Source organism: Uranotaenia lowii, chromosome 3 (assembly GCF_029784155.1).
Source record: "Uranotaenia lowii strain MFRU-FL chromosome 3, ASM2978415v1, whole genome shotgun sequence".
Lineage (NCBI taxonomy): Eukaryota > Metazoa > Arthropoda > Insecta > Diptera > Culicidae > Uranotaenia > Uranotaenia lowii.
Window position 1 is genome coordinate 7,192,378 of NC_073693.1, and position 20,497 is coordinate 7,212,874.

Below are 20,497 nucleotides of genomic sequence, written 5' to 3' on the forward strand. Positions count from 1 at the left end.
AATGGATTTTTTAGATAGATTTCCCAGATATGTGAATGTGGGAAACGTCAACAATTTTTAAATATTTGTGTGAAGTTTGCTGTTTCTAACAATTTCGTTAAATGCTGTTTTTCTACAAGCAAACAAGATGAATAAAAACATATGATATGTATTTCAATCAGTGAGAAAGTACCTTCTAACTTCATTTGAAATTTGAAAACGAACACACACATATAGGATCTCAGTGAAACTTTCATGTTTCTTTTAAGAGATCTAATTTACTTAACTCTAAGGAAGGCGTACATCTTTCCACGACATTATGGCTAGCATCTTACAAATGCTATAACCACCAGACCACAGAAAGAGGTACTATGTGTGCCGTGATCGGGATTCGATCTCATGGACTCTGGCTTAGAAGACTGGAACGCTATCCTCTAGGCCACGGCCGCCGGCCAATTGTTGACTTGGTAAGTTTACTTCTTTAGTTGAATGTGAATTTTTTGTTTTACTCGAACAATTAAAAAAATATTTTCAACACTGTGGCGAATGATTATGTCTTAATTATGTTGTTATAATTTAATAAAAACCTGGAAGAAATTGTTTGAAATCCTCAATTTTCGAAACAGTGAAACGAACAATAATAAAAAGATTAGGGAAATTTATTCAAATACATTTGAGATCCTACAACAAATTTCTTAACATATTTTCAATGATCTATGTTCAGCTAACAATAGTATGATGTGTGTTCTCTTCTGTGAATGGATATAATAATACTGTGTGTAGAATTTGCCTTTAACGCTAGTCTCAATAAATAAGATTTCACACCTATGTAAACATTGTATGAGGTCATGGTTTGCTGTCATGATTTCTAGGATGCTGCTCTATAAGTGCATCACCTAAGTTAAGTACATTTATTTAAATAATATAGTATCTAGCTTCTATTAGTTCTGTGCAAAACACAGTACAACGAACGTGCATGTAGCATACAGCTGCTAAATCTAGTCTAAATGAGGAGGGTGAACATTTTGTTTCGTTACCATCATCACATTTGTCTAATACTGGAGCAACTTTTGGATTTGTATCGTTTGGGCAGCTGCCCTTCCCCTAGAATCGATTTCTTCCGGCTGGGGCTGATGATGGCCGTGATCTCTATGCGACAGCTGCCTCTATCTTCACAATCATCCGATGGAGGATAGACGTTGTGGTTGAGAAGGATTGGAGGAGCAGCTAGTCAATTGCTAGCCTCATCCGTGCTGTCGGTTTCGTACAGTTCCGGTTGCTTCTGGATCGTTCCATTTATCCTGGAGGCCCTCTGTAGGCTCTCCAGAATCTCGTCGGTATCGATAATGACGATTGGCGTTGCTCCGTCTGTGAGTTGCGAACTGCGGGAAAGAAACAAACATAAAATATCAACGATGACGATGATTGTTTAAAAAATAGGACACCTACCGACTGTTCTGTCGTTCGTAGATTTCGCGGGACACGCTGCGGGTGAACGAGAACCGGGTGGACATGCTGCGGGTGAGCTTCTTGGGCACCTTCTTGGTGACCTGGGCCGGTTGTTCCTTCGAAACGACCAAACCCTCGGCTGCCAGCGTTTCCTCGGCAAAGTTTTTGATTTCGTCCCAGGCGTAATCTGTAAGAGACAGCAGAGGAAACGTCTTTTTTAATAATATCTTAAACCAAAACATTTCCTCCTTTGAGTAATGAAAGGGAAAGTGTTTTTTTTTATTAAAATCCCTCAAACCAAAACGCAAGCAAGAGATATTATGCTAATTTCGATTTTAACGAAGTGGAAAGTTTATTTTGTTGGCACGTCGCTACGTGTGGCGACACGTGTTGAGTGAAATTGCATCAGTTTTTCAGTTGACCTGCCAATTTTCCATCAACAACAGAAGAAGTATACCGTTCGGATAGAAAATGATGAAAGTATTTTCACGTAATAAACTGCCGTTGGAAGCATAATTGTCACATGTTACAAAAAGGCAAAGCGAGAAAAACGCAATCAAAGTTTCACAAAAACACTTCGCTGTTATCGCACAGTTTCGCAATTTTTGTTTACTCCAATGCCGTAGATCTTTAAAGTATACTCCTATCATATGAGCCTCGATCAAATTTTTCGAAAATGAACTGTTTTTTCAATGAAAATCCTTGTGTGATATTTATGCCGCGAAATTCTAATAAAAGTCTTAAAATGGACGCATAGGGGAGATGAGGGCATAACGAGCACCCGAGGCATAATGAGAAGTCCATTTTTCTACATAAGTACGTATTTTCTTAAACAAATTTTCATGAGGACTTGTTTCGTACTACCTATAGTATTAATTTTTCACCAAAAAAGAAATATTCTTTTCATCTTCACAGAAATATTAAATAATAACCAGCTAGGTTCTCAAGTGACGAAAATATCATAATTTTTGAGCACCACCAAATAAGCTTTTATGACCTTTAAATCATCTTGATCTGAAATATATGCACTGCAACATGATCTACACATTGTTTCTAAATTTTCAGCATCATAAATTTTTGATTTTTCACTTTAATCAATTGTAAAACGCGTTTTTACTTTAATTTGTTCACTAGAGGCGAACAGAGCACTTTCAATGAAGGCATATTGAGCATTTTCTGCCGGAGAATCTAGCAGCGAATTCAACTCGATGAAGTCAACTGAATAATAGAGCTACAGCTTGGCTTGTTTTGTCTGTCGTTTTGGCCTATTGGTAAGGTGTCGGAGAGGTAATCAGTAAACTCGAGTTCAATTCCTGTTCGAGGGTATTTATTTTGCACATACCATTCATGGTTGATTTTTTTTATTGTTACATTATACGGCTAATAGCATCAAAGCATCATCCGTCAAACAAAACACCAGAAACATAATGTATGAACATGTGTTAATTCTTTGAATTCTACAAACAGACCCAGATTATTTTGTTTTTGCTTTGTTTGATGAATCTACGCCTCACCGTTTAGTGCAATCATGATCATAAATGATAAATGAAGAATAAAAAATCACCTCCACCAGGAATCGAACTCGAGCCTACTGATTATCTTTCCGACATCTTACCAATAGGCCAAATCGTCAGACGATACAAGTTGAGCTGTAGCTCTATTACTCAGTTGACTTCATCGAGTCGAATTTGCTGCTAGAATCCCCGGCAGAAAACGCTCATTATGCCTTTATTAATGGTGCTCATACTGCCTCGGGGGGTTTCTCATTATGCCTCTACAGTGACTGGTTTTCAGCTTTCGGCAAAATTTTTTAAAATGCATTTTTAAACGTTTTTATCTACTTTTTCAAGTTTCATCCAATTAGACAATAGACTATTTGAGTGTCGGAACACGAAACAATGATGTAATTCACATATTACAGCTGTTCTCTATGGTTAAATAAGCATTTTCCTTAAGGTGCCCATTATGCCCTCATCTCCCCTATTTGTCACACCACGAACATTTTCCCAGTAGTTGTTTGGTTTGGTATTTCGTGTGTGGCTCTCGTGTTTTATTAGTGAATGGAAGCTTGAATTGAAAAAATCATGTCTGAATCGGATTATTTAAAAGCATAAATTATCTGGTGACAAACATAAAATTCTTAAACGGGTTCGATCAATAAAACGGCACGGAGGAACAATTTGCGGCAGCTCCTTCACTTAACAGGAAGCAACATTTCTTCAATTAATTGTCAGCTGCCGTGCTGAAAATGTCCAACCACGAGCGAGAGAAGCGATACCAGAAGAGGACAATCAATCCGTTTGAATTGAATACGGCCCTGAGACAAGTTCCGGATGAAGTAACTCTGGCGGAATAATTCGTAAACATTAAAAACAGACATCTCCGGTATTTTGCGAAGTGCGCCAAAATCTAAAACTCATAGCAAAACAAAAAAAAATGGTCTGCTAAAACCACCGACAACCACATATGGCCATCCTGGATAATTGTGGATTATAGTTACACGGCGCCGGAAGAGTAATAATTTGACTAATGCAATGAAGCGGGTATGTTTACATGCACTATTCCAAGCGCCAGCAACGAACCCGAAGCAGTTTGCAGAGTTTTTCTTGCACATGCTGGGATGTCGCGATAACAGTGACCCTCCCCCTCTTCATATCTCCGCGATCCCTTCCCGACTATCAAGGACTCGTATGCCAAGTTTGGTGAAATTCTATTTAGACGTTCCGAAGTTATAACACGTTCATTTCTTGAGTGTGACAAATATGCTTCCAATCGTCTCAGTGTGACAGTTATGCGTCCATTTTTTTTCAGTGTGACAAATTGACTTTGAATTTTTCTTGAAATTTCTAGAACAAACATTATGTTTCGACAAAGAATTTCAATAATACGTTTCAAATTATGACGATTGGCATCAAAAAGTGAAAAACGTCGAAATGTCACATGTGACAATTATGCGTCCAACGGCAGTAAAATGTTTTAAAAGTTTTTAAAGATTACCTCAATTTCAAAGATAAATTCTTGTTTACTTTTAGATTTTCAATTCTTTATGACCATCACAATGTTATTCATGTATTTTATTCTTTCGTTATTTTTTTCCAAATCAAATGTTAAAAGCTGTTTCATATTTTCATAGTTCAGACAAAATAAAACAAAAGTATTTTTGAATTATTTTTCGAATTTAGAAAAAATCTACGGATTACTAACCTTTTTTGGTTTTGGATGAATAGTTAGACTAAGGTTGCCAGATTGCACGGTTTTATCTGGGCTTGCCCGCGATATTTAATATAAAATGTTGGAACAGTCCGGCCTGGCTCGGTTGCCCGAATTTTATCGAAAAATGTAAGGATTTCTTCGTTTTATTCGGCAAATCAAACAAATAAATGTGTTGGCCAAAATTTTTTTTATGCCTCCAAATCGAAATTTTTAAGCAAGTTTTACAAAAATAATCATGAAAGGTTTTTGGAAGCCTTGAATACAATTTTAAATAATTTGGCCGGATATTGCCCGGATTTTTGGTCGTCAGTTTTTAAATCAAATGCCTGGATTTTGCCAGGTTTTTTTTTTATAAAATTAACCGGATTTGCCCGGCCTGGATACGTGCTGAAATTCTGGCAACCTAAAGTCAGACTGATCTTCACGTTGAAAGAAATTTTTTAGAGCGATACTCAGCTAACAGTAAAAAACAATTTTTCGGAAAAACGACGATCGGATCATTTGTAGTTAGATTGTGTTGTTAAGCTTGATTAGAACAATTATTTTTCCATTTTAGTCTTTGTTACCGTTGAATAGAACCCATCCTTATATTTGTGTGCATGCATACATGTGTATAACTTTTTATTTAGGTATCTACTTCCAAAGTTTAAAATCTGATCTACCTTGTTTCTAAACTCCCAATCATCTTTAACAAATAAAAGTTCTGCTAAAGTTTTTTCTTTTAAGTTGTTTTGCAAATATATAAATAAGCGACTCTCTGGAGCCACATAAAATTTTTCCTACGTTAAAGAATAATAAAAAATGGGTTTATAAAGTTATCCAAGCCATTTTGAATCAAATTGTCCAAAACCACTTATTTTTAGCTGTCTATTAGAAAAAGTTCTTCTAATGAGAGCTCAAAATTTGTTTAGCCTTTTCGTCTAATTTTTGAAATGCAGACATTTTAAATAATTTAAGACAAATGAACCTCAAAATGTTAAAATCGACATCCTTTCAATTTGACACTTTGTATAGGACAACTTTCTAGATTCATAGAAGTTAGTTCAAAATATATGCATAGCCTGAATTTGGGAAAAAAAGTTACCAAATTTCTCAAAATTAATATACTTCAATTAACCTTAAAAAGTATCTGGAAAACAGCAGAACAATTACAAAACGGTATCAATTTTTGTAGAGGGCTAATGCGCCAAACGAATCAAATTCAGGTCAAAAGATGTTTGGCGACAAAGAAAAATAGGCCAAATAGGACATTTGCCCGATAATTATTAGACTCAATGGATGTTAGGCCGAATGAATATTATGACAAAATGACTTTAGACCCAATGTTTTTTTCCCAATTTCGCAAAACTTACCAACTTGTTCCGCTGTGGCGTGCTCGTAGGTGACGCAGAACCGTATGATGTACTTCCCCCTCACCATGGCCGGGGTCATGTGGAACTTGCCGGAGTGATTGATTCGCGCCAGCAGATCCCGATTGATGCGATCGTGACTCCTATAGAGAGTTCATTTGTTTTAATTTTATTAACGACTTGAATTTTTTATGTTCGTGCTAAGTAGAGATACTTACTTCAAACGGAAGCAAACGAGCCCAAGATTGACGTCATTTCGTACTTCGAATCGTTCATCGCTGGACACTATGGACTCGAATCGTTTTGCCAGGGCGATGTGATTGCGAATGTACTTCTGGAGACCCACAATTCCATAGGAGCGAAACACGAACCACAGCTTGAGCGCTCGGAACCTGCGACTCAGTGGAATTCCGTAATGCCGGAAGTCCACGGCACTGCTATGATCGTGCTGAAGATAGAGCGGATCTACGGCCAGTGCAGTTGTGAGAAGTTTGACATCCTTCACCCAGAGGGCCGACGCGTCGAAATTCGTGAGCAGCAACTTGTTGGGGTTTGTGTTGAAGCTATCGGCGTATTCCAACCCCTGTTTGAAGTGTCTCATTTCCGGAAGGATAAACGAATTTCCGGCGTAAGCTCCATCTACGTGGAACCAAATGCTCGGGATACTTTTGCAAACCTCACCGATTTCGACTAAATTATCGAAAACACAGGCCGAAGTTGTCCCAACGGTCGCAACGACGAAGAACGGAGTGAGACCGTGTTCGATATCCTGCTCGATGGCGTCCCTCAAAGTTCGGCCTCGGAAAACTCCACGATCGTCGGTTTCCAGGACCCTTAGCTTGACGATGGCCATCTTGGCTGCCTTTTCGATCGACGAGTGCGCTTCCTTTGAGGCGTAAGCGACAAGCTGGGGCAAATAGACGCTATCGTGGACCTCCACATTGTGTCCCTTGAGCTCTTTTATGGCGCGGGCCCGTGCTGCCATCATGCAGACCAGAGCGCACTCAGAGGCGGACCCCTGAAGCACTCCACCTCCGCGAGTACCCGGAACATCGGTGCGGAAAAACACCGGCAGATCCAATGCTTTGGCATACCAATCCATAACGATCGACTCCAGTTCGGTTGCGGCCGGCGACGAAGCCTGTTTGGACAAAGATTCAAAACAAAATTTTATTTAAAGTTTATACCATTTGTGGTAAACAACCATTCGAAGACTTACCCATGAGAAACCGATCGAACCGATGGCGCTGCTCAACATATCGCCCAGAATCGAGGGATAGGAATTGCCGGACGGGAAATAGGCGAAGAACCGGGGATGGTTCCAGTGCACCATATTGGGCATGATTTTGTTTTCGACATCCTCTAGCATCCGCTTGAAGTCTTCGCCCTTCTGCGGTGCTTCATCTGCAAACGAGAGATCAACAAATTTCTGAATTAAGCCACGTGGAAAAAACAAGCAAATTTTAGTTATTATGTTAATTTGAAAATTGATGAACCGAATAGATAGGTGTTGTTTGAAGGCGATGGTAGCAGAAGATAAATTTATTCACAATCGCTGCACCAGATTAACTAAATTCCGGGAAAGTAACTGAACCATGTCTTTATCGAGTGGGAGAGATACTTCCTAGACTGCGGGACAACCGACGGGAAGCGAGAAAAGGGAATTGTTTATTTATTCAACGTCGTAGCGACTACCCAGCTACTGTCGGTCGGAGAATGTAAACACTTAGTTCAATGGATTTGTTTGGCGCGAAATGACTACCGTAGTACCTACTGTCAGATGTTTGACTTTTGTAAATTCCTAACCGCAAATTTTCCCTTGTTCTTTCTTCAAACCTTAACCCTAGAAACACGGAATAATTGGTGTGACATCAGTAGTATTGTGACGTCCGGCTAATTCTTTTAACATCCCGAAAGATGGTTGATATTGTTTAAATATTGACCCTGAGTCGCTCATCGGTAAATGGATACCGATAGTGAAAATGTGTCTGATGTCATGGCAAGTGTTCCGTTCCGCCCGCGATGGTTTTGGGTAGGTTCGTCACTTTAAGTGGCATTGAAAGTATCTGTCAACGAGCTAATTGGTTGGTACTTATCTGGACACGGACGAAGAGTGGTTGATAAGACGTCGAAATCTTTGCTTTTAAACAAGAATGAAGCGTATTAAGATTCAGGTCACGATTTTCGAATTGGTGTAGTACCAATAACATTAGTAGATTATTTAATTTAAGATAAATTCAATTAAAAAGAGATAATTTCCCAGTTAGAAAATATCGATTTTGGAAATGCACATTCTTATGACTTAAACAAGGTTAGATAATCACAAAAAAAAATGAATTTAGTGTACAATTGCCGAACAGTTAAAAACCGTAAAACCGTTAAAAAGGGTTTTAACAAGCTTAGACGCGATCTCATGTCATGATTGTCGTTAAGAAATCTATGCGTCACTAAAAAATTCAAAAACAAAATCATAAATTGCATTTCATCCAATCTTTTAGAAGAAACGGCAGAAAATCTTAGGAGTAGTATACAAACTGCGGCCAGATCTATCGTATCTTTCACGTTTAACCTTTAAGTGTTCGATGCTAGAAAAATCTGCCTCTCTCTTCTTCATAGTTCTCGTTTTTCTGCTATCGACTTATACATAAAGTCTAATGGTAAAAACATGACTAGCATGAGTCCATCATGTTTTTTCTTCTTTCTGATGAAGATTAAGCAATTTCGGTTGTCCCATTTCATAATAATCATCATCTTAACCTACATTTTTTCTAGTCTTTTTTTCTCTCTTCTGTTATTTTAACAAATGGATCTATGAATATTGGAGGAAAATTTGTATTCGGATTGAATGTTAAATGTTAGTTTGTTTGAATTCCTAAGACAACATATTTAAGCTCTAATAATCTAACAGGTTTTAACAAGATATCATATAACTCGTTCTTCATTCTTCATTCAGCCGATGATAGTTTGGAGAAATTTTAAATTTGATGAAGGCTTAGTATTTTCTAATCAGAAAAATTAAACTCATCAGGAATCAATAGGTAACAGGAAAGCTTTTGAAAGATAACACATTTAAAAAGGTATTATGGGCAGTATCGAGTTTACAGGCCAAATCACGGTCAGAAAGATTGAAATTCCTCTTAATCGTCTTCAAAATCTTACCACGCAGCTTCTTCGATTGGCTCCGACGATTGGCTTGAGGCTTCCGAATCGTCGTCAATGTTTCCTTATAGGTGATTGATAACGCGTAATACGGTATTTCTGGGCAATTTCAGCTGTTTAGCTAGCCTAGATGCAGATCACAATGGATTTTCCAAAAAACTGTGCAGAATTTTTTCCCTTCTTTCGGCTTCGATGTTGATTGTTTGCAAAGTACAATGGATTAGCGGAATTTTAAAAACACATACGTGAAGCTGACAGAATTCCCAACACGTGAGTGACAAGAACTTCCAAATCTGTCCACCAGGAACGCCACAATATGAGCAAAAGTTTGCTCCAATTCTAAATGAAGCAAGTTTTAGTTTGCGTTGACTTATGAATGTTCAGAAAGTATGTCACATTTTTATTTATCGTATTTTTGTATAGTATTGCAGCGCTGACAGTGCACAGTGGTCCAGGACAAACATTTATCGTGACAAAATTAATTACGCATAATATATACGTTTTAGACATATGATGTCTTCTGCAAAGTTGTTCACAATTATGAGGACCGTATTTTGAAAGAATAATTTATTAGGGCGTGTCATCCTCCTGGGAATTCGTAATGCTAATTTCTTTCAGGAGCTAGATAGAGCAAAAATATGTTCTACAATGTTGTAGGTTTAAACATTTTAACAAACTTTGCTGAACACATAAAAGTCGTAGGATGAGACGTTGTCGTTTTATGATTTTTTTAAGATTTACATATTAGAACGTGTCGAAAAAAACAGTTTTTTGACTATAACTTTTGCTAGTAAAGTTGTACAGTATTAGTGTATTCTAAACAATTGATCAGCATAACAATGCGCACGTTTTTCTCGAAGATTATAGGGAGCTATGGTTTCATTTGCCAAAGTTAGGAGCACAAATGTGTTCAAATTTGACCATTTTTGAGCTGCAATATCTCTGATTTGTGCAAACCTAAAAATCTTAAATTTATTGCAAAATGTAGCCTAAGATATGAATATTCAATACTGATAAAATTGGAGATAGGTTTTTCTTTAAATTCGAGATTTATAATTTTGAAAATCGTAATTTCTCATGATTTTTTAAAGAAATTTTATCCAATTTTAATCCTTTTTTAATCAGAAACACAACCAGTACCAATACACAAGCCAACCATTACGCATGATATTGTTTAGAATTGTTCAGCTTCTTATTTTACAATTATCTTAAACATTTAATTATTTATAAAAATATTTGGAACAAAATAAACAATATTCAGTTGCTCTAAGAAAATTCAACTGTAGGTGATAGAGGATATGCGGCATGATGGTCACAGCGATTTTATCTCTGTTTCAATTTTTCCCACTTCGCTTTGTGTGAGCGCACTAGTTTCTTTTTAAGTTATTATATTGGTCGACACAATGTTGTTGATAATGGATAATCAATGTTCCAAATTGTACAAATTCCGTACATTACACGTAGTGGCACCAAAGAACAAGCAAATATATGGAAATCATTATATATACTCTACAACGTCTCCATCCGCGTTGCTATCCAAAGTTACTTGCTTGTACCTCGAGTGGTTCGAGCTTCTATCGCAACTCCACTTAAAGACGACCGTTGATTTGGATAAGTTGTCTAAATCCGTTGACCTTTCTAGAAAGATCATGAGTCTCTTCATAGTAAGATCCACTTAATTTTGCAAAGAAATCGAGACTGATGATGGGCTTATTTCAATAACGCCTGTTGGGAAAAGTCAGGGTTTATCAAGTATTTTAACCAGGAAACAAGGAACAAATCGATAAGAGTTTCAGAGAACATCATGCACGCAAATTCAGTAGGGTTGCAAACATCGAAGATGTCTGTACCAACACACGAAAAGGATGTATCTCCATATATGGCGAATCGAGAAAAACGCATTTGAAAAAAATACAGCCTATTCTAAATCGCTATTTAAAAATAACTTGAAATTTTTGCATTTTATGAAAGACAAACAATTTTTAGAAGCATCCTCTATATGTTAGAATAGAGCAACATCAATTTTCATGAACAAAAAAAAAACGCGCTACCGTAGAGAGAACCTAGCTCACGTAATATTTTGTCTAACCTGTTTATACACCCTTTGCTATTTTCTTATTTTTAGCTTAAGTTATACGCTTGCATTCGAAAAATTGTTCCGGAGTAAAGGGTGTATATCAATGTGATGGCGGTTCTGGTTTTAGAATGTTTATAGATCCTTTACTCAAATTGAGTTTTTAATGTAACGAAATATTATTTTCTCAAAAGGGTTTTACCGTTGAGTAGTGTAAATGTTGGCCTATCAAGAGGTACTGAGAATGGTTTTTGTTCACTTTTGGAGATAGATCCTTTTGACGTGTTGGTATTTCTCCACTGCCTGAAGCTGCGGAAAATTGGTTGAAGAAAGTTGAATTTTCTTAGAGCAATTGAATTTCGTTAATTTTGTTCCAAATATTTTTATAAATAATTAAATGTTTAAGATAATTGTAAAATAAGAAGCTGAACAATTCTAAACAATATCATGCGTAATGGTTGGCTTGTGTATTGGTACTGGTTGTGTTTCTGATTAAAAAAGGATTAAAATTGGATAAAATTTCTTAAAAAAATCATGAGAAATTACGATTTTCAAAATTATAAATCTCGAATTTAAAGAAAAACCTATCTCCAATTTTTTCAGCATTGAATATTCATATCTTAAGCTACATTTTGCAATAAATTTAAGATTTTTAGGTTTGCACAATTCAGAGATTTTGCAGCTCAAAAATGGTCAAATTTGAACACATTTGTGCTCCTAACTTTGGCAAATGAAACAATAGCTCCCTATAATCTTCGAGAAAAACGTGCGCATTGTTATGCTGATCAATTGTTTAGAATACACTAATACTGTACAACTTCACTAGCAAAAGTTATAGTCAAAAAACTGTTTTTTTCGACACGTTCTAATATGTAAATCTTAAAAAAATCATAAAACGCCAACGTCTCATCCTACGACTTTCATGTGTTGAGCAAAGTTTGTTAAAATGTTTAAATCTACAACATTGTAGAACATATTTTTGCTCTATCTAGCTCCTGAAAGAAATTAGCATTACGAATTCCCAGGAGGATGACACGCCCTAATAAATTATTCTTTCAAAATACGGTCCTCATAATTGTGAACAACTTTGCAGAAGACATCATATGTCTAAAACGTATATATTTTGCGTAATTAATTTTGTCACGATAAATGTTTGTTCTGGACCACTGTGCAGTGGTTGAGTTAAAGGGAATTCTTGATTGCTTTGATGCAGTAGAATTATTCAACTAAGTAGGCTCACAACACATATTAAAGCGGAAATCTCGCGTGAATATACTCAAAATCCAGTGCAAAGTTGAATTCAAGCGCTAGAAAATATGAATAATCGGAAATTAACAAAAAGTTTGAAAACAGCTTGAACCTATGAAAATTTGTCAAAAATTCTGTGTTTCGTCTTTTGACAATCTAAACATGCAAAAACGTGCTAAATTACGTCAACTTTCCAATCCCCTTTTCAATATGTATCTGGTGTGACTTAAACAATTTTGACGGTTCATTGATTGAAAAGTACGATTTTACATCACTTTCTAAAATTTTTAATGGACATGATCTTAAAAATTTTCTTAAACATATATCTTTGTGTGCCAGGTATAGCTTCAAACTTCAGCTTTCTTGAACACTAAGTGAAATTTTTTTTTGAGCATTCCGTAGCTGATCTACTGCTTTTTCCGAAGCATGTTATTTCGGATTTTTTTTGTTAGACTTTGAATAGCGGAAAATGGAAGTGTTGTAGCTGAATGTTGTCTGAGAAACAAATTTGAGCTACATTACGAAGTTTTCAAAATTATGAATATAATACAAATCGGTTGAGTAACAAGAGAGACATATTTGTTTTAGTCAGGAGTGTCAAAATGACACTCCAGGGACTGTAACGGGTGAAAATTTCTAGGATGGATGAGTGTAAACAAATTATTGCGTTTTCCCATTATATTCCCACGACCAATAAAACCGAAACGATTTCCACACCTCTTGTCAAAATTATCGGGTTACAAACATTCCTTGTATGCAAATTTCGACAACTTTATCTTTTTCACAACACCAAAAAAAAAAAATGCCGGAAAACAAACAGAACATAATCATAAACGGAATGACGCGTTCGGTCAGCTCCTACGCAATCATCGAACTTAACCTCAAACTCAAAACCGTGTGTGTAGCGTGAGTAAAATTAACTTCAAAATGAATGTGGTGTGTAAACAAACGTGATATCTTGTTTAAACATAGTCACACTTTGGAAAGGTTTGTTTTCCTTCTCGAGTCTTTACATTCTTAGTAAATTCGATATCCCAATAGTTTTCGTCGTTCCTTCCCGAGCTGGGTAGAAATAAGGGCACGACCTAAACGGATTAAGGGAGAGAACTAATTTTCCCGGGAGGTTTTGTACACCTTTCTTTGCGGAAGGATATCGATGGCAAACGTGGACGATAATCGGGTTCAACCTCTTTTTGGTTTGATGTTTCTTAACAGAAACTGAAAGAAGTTCATTGAATCTTAATGGAATTCATCTTGTATTTTTCTCACTTATAAAGGTCAGTCTTTGTTTGTGTTTTTGTGCGCTGAGCCAGAAATTTGTCCACCAAACCAATCAATCAATCAATCAACTAAAGAAATTGGCAATATTTTTCTGTCACTTAAGGTTACACACGAGTTTGACCTCTCTTTCTTCTTTCCACAAGTTGTTGGTCGAATGACGTCAACGTCAATGTACATATTTTAAGTACTTAACCAAACTATTGGAAACGTGCCTTGCCTGCCTCTAGCTTTTTCATTTGGGCAGATGGTATGTACCTAGTTGTCGATTATTGTACGCGTGGGAGGGGCTGGAATTGATGAGTGCAAGTAGTTTTCATGATTTATTTACAAATAAGTACAGGTTGGTAATGGATTCGTTTTTTTTTTCAAATATACTAGGCATTTCGCCGTACGTTTAAGGTATAAATCGTGTATAGGTTAGTAGTCCAACGGATAAGTGGCACATAATTTGTTATATGGGAATGTCACTAAGCATAAGTTCAATATCCCTGCGATTTGTTATCTCTGACCCAAGAGACAGATTTTTAAAAATGTAAGTCTTAAATGAGTTACAGCTATTAAATTTCACATAGGCATCAAAACCACTGAAGTGGGGTTATTGTCATTTAACAAGTAATTAGTTGAAGTGTTCGACTATCCATATCCAGCGTTTAACATGTCCTCTGTTTAGTTTATTTATCACTCCTGAAATGCAATGAGTGGTAAACAAGGCTGCAGCACGCTGAAATAAGCTGGTTAAAAGTGGGTGGCGCACATATTAGAGCCTGGATTGCCTTCAGACACGTGCCTCGAACCCGTCAGAGAAATGTGATTTTGCGAACGACAATCCCAGCGACCTTCGATCCTTAAGTAGAGGGATGAATCATCTTAAGAGATGAAAATCCCGGAAAAAATTTCAGGAGACGTGCCGAAAAATTGAACGAATGGTACTTAATTTTAATGTAGATTTTTTTTCCCTTTAAGTTTCATTTTTCAGAAAAAAAAAACATGAAAACCGTTTCAGAAAAAATTCCCGGATAAAATAAAAATATTACAAATAACACGAATGGAGAGAAAATACGTCATGATTGAAATTGTGGCTAATTGTGCGGGAAAATGAGTAAATTTGAGTTGAAATGAGAGAAACCAGTGCTCAGAGAGAGAGAAAAAAAAATGTGCAAATTGTTGCAATTTGTGAAGCAGCTGTGCACTCAGCCGAAAAGGAAAAGTTAAATTCACCTAGTTTTTCACGTAGGCACTCGTTACGTGAATTTTTGCTTAGTTTACGTGAAGCACTCACAAGCTAATACGAAATCACTTAATCTTTACGTGAAATTCCCATAGTGGTCATGCTTTTAAAACAAAGACACGTTCGATTTACGTGCAAATCCAGTGAACCGGCAACCACGAACGGTTTTGTTGAATTCTATGTGATGTTCACTCAGTTCTGAATGGCTCATTTGCGTAAAGATAAATAAAATCTTTTTTTTCCAACACAATACGTTCTTTTTTTTATTAAATCTACGTGAAAAGTATGCAGTAGATTTTTTTTTATTTATTTACATAGTATTCCGTCTCACGACATAAATTGACGAACATAATTCCTAAAATTCACTCGGTCCATGGCAACCATTCTCCAATTTCTCGGGCACCCCACGTTCGCCAGATTCGCCAGTAGATAGAATCCTTATTCACATCTGATCTACGTTATTTTCACGTACGCTTCACCTACAACTCAAATGGAAATTACGTGAATTCTGCTTGCTGCGCGAGTTCTGTTCACTACCTGAAATTCACGTAGATCTCACGTGATTTTCATAGTGACAAAAATCTATGTACATTTTCACGTAGCGTTCATGTGAAAAATTTTTCGGTGTGGAATTTTGATCATCACCATTCACCATTCCAAATGCAAAGAATTTTCTCTTTATTGCAATCCCTCGGGTTTTCTTCACTTTCCTTTATAACATTTGTTTTATTTTTTAATTTTTGTTTTGTTTTTCTTTCACACTAAAAAAAACTAACCTTAAAAATGTCGAAACCGTAAAATTGGGGTAACTAAAAAAAAGGAAACTAGTATTTTTATTGTGTTAAATGATAAATTATAATGCCCTATGTAGTGTATAGGATTTTTATCAATCAGCTTTGATCAGGCCCGAATCGGGGAGCCGGGTCAATTTCCTCGGGGGGCTCCTTTAAAATTTTTTTTTTTTCATATGCACTCCCAGAGAAAACATAATATTCTTAACATATAATGGGACTAGAAATGAGTTCATTATATTATCAGATTATTCGGTTTTATACGGGCATATTCAAATATTCAATTTTAATATTCAGGAAAGTTGCGGTCCAGCCCGGTTAGCCGAAAATCTTAGAAAAAGCCCTATGTTTGCCAGATTTGTTAATTTTTTTTATTTTTGTGTAAAACGGAAATCTGACCAGCTTAGTATATTGCATTGAAATAACAATTATGTCTAGTGTTTTCAAACAATAATTGTTAATACTTCAAATGCAAATATGCAAATATTGCATAAGAGTTAATCTTTCTTAAAACTCGGAATAAAGCTGTTAAATGTAAAATTCATTCCAATTTATTCAAACTATATCATCACCCTAAATTCTTTGATTTAGAAAACATCAAAGATGGATATTAAAATGTTTTTCTTTTAATGATTAATCGTAGATAAATTAAAGCATTTAAGAGAGATTGAAAGCAGAATAAATATTTCCATCATGACAATTGGGAAACAACGTTAAGATCTTAGACTTAAATTTAAAAATTTAAAAATAATAATACAAATAAATTCAAATTCCATAGAGATACAGATATAAGAGTTCAAGAGTAAAATCCTAAACCTAAAATCGGATTTCAATGGAAATTTAAAAAAATACTTTCATATAATGTGTTTGAATTTGTAAAATTAAAAGCGGATTATTTACAATTTTGTATAAAGAATAAGATTCTTATCAAATCAAATATTTATAAACAGAAACTTTTGTCAAATAGTTCTTCTAAATGTGACAAAATGTTCAAAACACAGAAACATAATTCTGGAAGAAGATACGATTAAAATCACATTCATATTTAGAGGATCACTCAATGAAATTCGCAGTAGAGTGTGTTTTTATGATAAAAAATAATTTTATTTTTGATTTGTGCGATTGGTGAATTAGAAAATAATATGCTGATTTCGATTATTTACTTAAGTAGAGAATAACGTTAAAATAAAAGTGCATCAGGATCAATAGCATAACACTTAGGTTAAATTAGTTGGAAAATTTTCATTTAGAATTTCAAATCACTGCTTGAAATTGGAATGGAAAATCAATTGAGTATTGCCGATTTGTCTACAGTAGTTTTTCAATGTTTGATTTTTCAAATTGATTTAATTGCATTTTGGGAAAAGGGTGTAAAATGTTTAAACCTACGCAAATTTCAATAATGATCGCAAATCTAACAATAATTTTGACTTATTCATACAACACTTATACTTATGAAGTGAGCATTCCAGATGGTTCGGTTTTATTATTACTCTAGTCCCCGTTATTCTAGCTGTCGTAAAAATCGTAACATCTTTTTAAACGCGAAAAAAATATCAAAATACAGTGGACTGGACATATAAAGCAAACTATGATCTGGCTCAAACAGAAAACTCAACTTGGTTCAAATTTTCTTTAGCTATTTTATCTAAATTGTTTTTTTTTCGGTAGTTTAAAAAAAAAATTGTAGGTTGTTGAGAAGTTTCGATAAAAAATGAAAATGTCAGGTGTTTAATGCTGGTCACTTTGTTATGATTTTTTTTCGAATTATCACTGGATTTTTCTTGATTAGTTCGGATTTTGTGTAAAAAAAAAACAAAATGCCCATATTTTGCTACGTTTTGGAAATAGTTATTACTGATTTGCCCAGCCAATAAAAATGTGGGAAAAATTCTGAAGGCCCCCTTAACTGATATTATAGTGAAACAGTGAAACTATTAGATATATTATTCCACTAGGGACCTCACTATTTTGCGTTTCAATTCCAATTTTCTCATTTTAATTCTTTTTGGCTAGATTTCTAGAGTTTAAAGCAGTATGACTAATGTAATGTTATAATTATACCCTCCCCCTCACCCTTTATCCGGGCTTTGTTTTGATCATTTTGTAGGGTGTCCAATTATGTCTAAGCATGATTTAAACTGAACAGCATAAACACAATTTAGAAGTAAATCGCTAACATATGTCATACAAAGAAGTGTTTTTCCTGCTATCCTTTAAATTTGAATTTAAAGCCAAGCAAACAATTTGTCACTTTGTCTGAAAGCTAAATCTCACCTTCTTTTGAAAGTACGTCTTGTTTCAATATTATTATGAATTTAAGTCGCTGCCTCAAACAAAATTGCCAAGTAACCGGGCAGTGATAAACACATCTGTAGTGATTAGTAAGTGCTTACTTTGCCAGTAGCATCTCCGGACATCAAAACGTACAACCTTGTGAGAAATATTCAAGAAAGGTGTGAATTCAATAACAAATTTAGCCCTTCCTCACGTTGTTATAATCATCTCATTGGATGACTCAATTAGGCTCTTGCATCTTAATTCAGAGAAAAAAACCACAAGAAGACCCTAATTGAGAGCCTCTTTCAGAGATCTATCGTTATGTGTGAACTTGACTTTCACGCTTTGAAAGAGATGCTTCAACCAGCATGATGAAATTCGTTGGAAATTTTTGAACACTCACCTGGCAACAGTTGCCGCAGAAAACCAGGATCCACCGTTGGTGCAACGTCCCGGTCTTCAATCTTCGTTCGATAATCACAAATGTAATCGATCATCTGCTTCCCATATGCTCTGAATTCTTCTGTATTCATTTTGTTTTATTTATATGTAGATTTTTCTTAGTTGAAATCTTTGAAATATTCACTTTCACTTCAAAGGTCTTCACTTCACTTAGTATTTTCGATTGTGATACCTCAAAGAAAACTGGCACAATTTATTCTCAAACCCGTTTGTTTTTACCACTTTTAATTGTTATCACTTTTCCAATGTCCCCTAGCTTCAATTCTACACGGTTTTCGAGTTCCTGTTTTCCCGTTGTTGGTACTTGACCGTCTGCTTTCTGAATGACTACCGGCATGCGGAGCGTAATGGTTTTTATCCATTCTGAACAACACTGTACTTCACTGCGAATCCGGTGGTTCATTTTTGCTCTCCCCCAGTCAGTGCACAGTGGTCCAGAAATGAAATTTAGCGGGAAACAATTATTTGCGCTCTTGCCTTAGGTTTAAGACATTTGGTGTCCAAGACAAAGTTGTACAACATCACAAGGCGCTACTTTTGAATGAAACATTTTTAGGGTGGTTCCTAAAACTCCTTAGATACGAAAATTATTTTTTTACTGTAAGGAGATAGTGCTGTATTATGTTCAGCAATTATGTAGAACAACATAATTGATGAAACTTTGTAGAAGACTTTGAATGTCTATCTATTAACGTTTAGGTTTTATGATGATTTTTCGTGTACAAGTTAGGGTGGTCCTACAAAAACAAGTTTTTTTGTTATAACTTTGTTGGGTATCAACTTATCAAAATCATGTGTTCAGCAAGTATTTAGCAAATCATTATGCGCATCTTTTGTAGCAAACAGATTTCTAATATCTGCTTTTTATTCGCAGTTATCATGAATTTTGTGTTCAAAAATGGCCGTTTTGTATGAGCCATAACTTCAAATGGAGCAAACCAAAAAATTCAAACTTTAATTTGTTTGAAAGAACATATTAAAATATACATTATATCAAAAAACTGGAGAGGTGTTTTTTGTTTAAAGCTTTTTATTTATATTTGAACTTGACCAAAATTGCCATTTTTCATATAACAAAATATATAACTTTTGCTCTGCGACGTGGAATTCTTCTTTGCTTTCGCACCCTAAGTCAAAAATTCTAAATTTTTTACCACTACAAAAGCAAAGTTTCCTATTCATAACCTTTTGTAAAAATTTTGAAAGACTAACATAGCTAGAGGGGCACAAATGAAAAAAAATTAGGATTCTTGATTATTAATGTATAGAACCATAAACTGAAAACAATGAATTACTAACTACCCAACAAGAAAGTCTTGAGTTGTATTTTTCTTAGAAGGAGTTATTATTCACTTACATATGTCCTTTTGACTGTGAAAGCCAGTTTTGGTTTCTCCGGTGATCATTGTGATCAAACCCAAGTAAAGCACACAGTTTTCAGTTCAAGAGTTTCGATTATTCGTGATGAACGTTCAAAGGAAAGTTATAGTCGTTCACTGGCTGAAGGGGCCTAGTGAAAAAGATGTGGTTGAAGTTCTGTTAAAAATGGATCCGAAGCTTTTGAAATTAACATTTAAAAAGGAATTAATTAATTAAATTAATTTGGTGGATCATATAGTGGAAAGGTTGTTGAAATATTCACAATATGATTCTACATATCCGGAAAAAATGCATCAACTGATTTTCAAATGGGGAGCATATGGTAGCTCAAACCACAGCAGGTATAAATGTATTTTGAACGAACCTTTACCTTTTGATCTTCAAATTATTTCAATATAGATTTAATCAATCATTCATTGACGAAGATGATGAAGGAGACATGCGTGAATACAGTGGTTCACACATTTTCGCGGGTTCTCTTGTTCCGTTACGTCTCGTAGATAAATCTAATGGGATACAAAACGTTATCTGGAGTAACGATTGCCCATCCTCAGTGAGTTGGTATCCCGTTTCTCCAACCGTACACAAATTATTAGTGCATGGA

At 35.4% G+C, this 20,497-nt stretch overlaps 2 protein-coding genes across 7 annotated transcripts in view; one reads left to right on the plus strand and one right to left on the minus strand.

Annotated features, from left to right (window-relative positions):
- The window catches only part of LOC129755801 (ribonuclease P protein subunit p25-like protein), a 137,471-nt gene that overhangs the window by 15,984 nt on the left and 100,990 nt on the right, over positions 1–20,497 (plus strand). The window lies entirely within an intron of this gene.
- Positions 621–18,825, minus strand: LOC129755796 (aromatic-L-amino-acid decarboxylase). Its single transcript, XM_055752449.1, has 6 exons — positions 18,455–18,825; positions 7,210–7,394; positions 6,209–7,131; positions 5,994–6,133; positions 1,429–1,615; positions 621–1,361 (listed from the first exon to the last, which is right to left on the minus strand). Exons 1-6 carry the CDS (start codon positions 18,582–18,584, stop codon positions 1,211–1,213), a joined length of 1,716 nt encoding a protein of 571 aa, XP_055608424.1. The 5' UTR covers positions 18,585–18,825; the 3' UTR covers positions 621–1,210.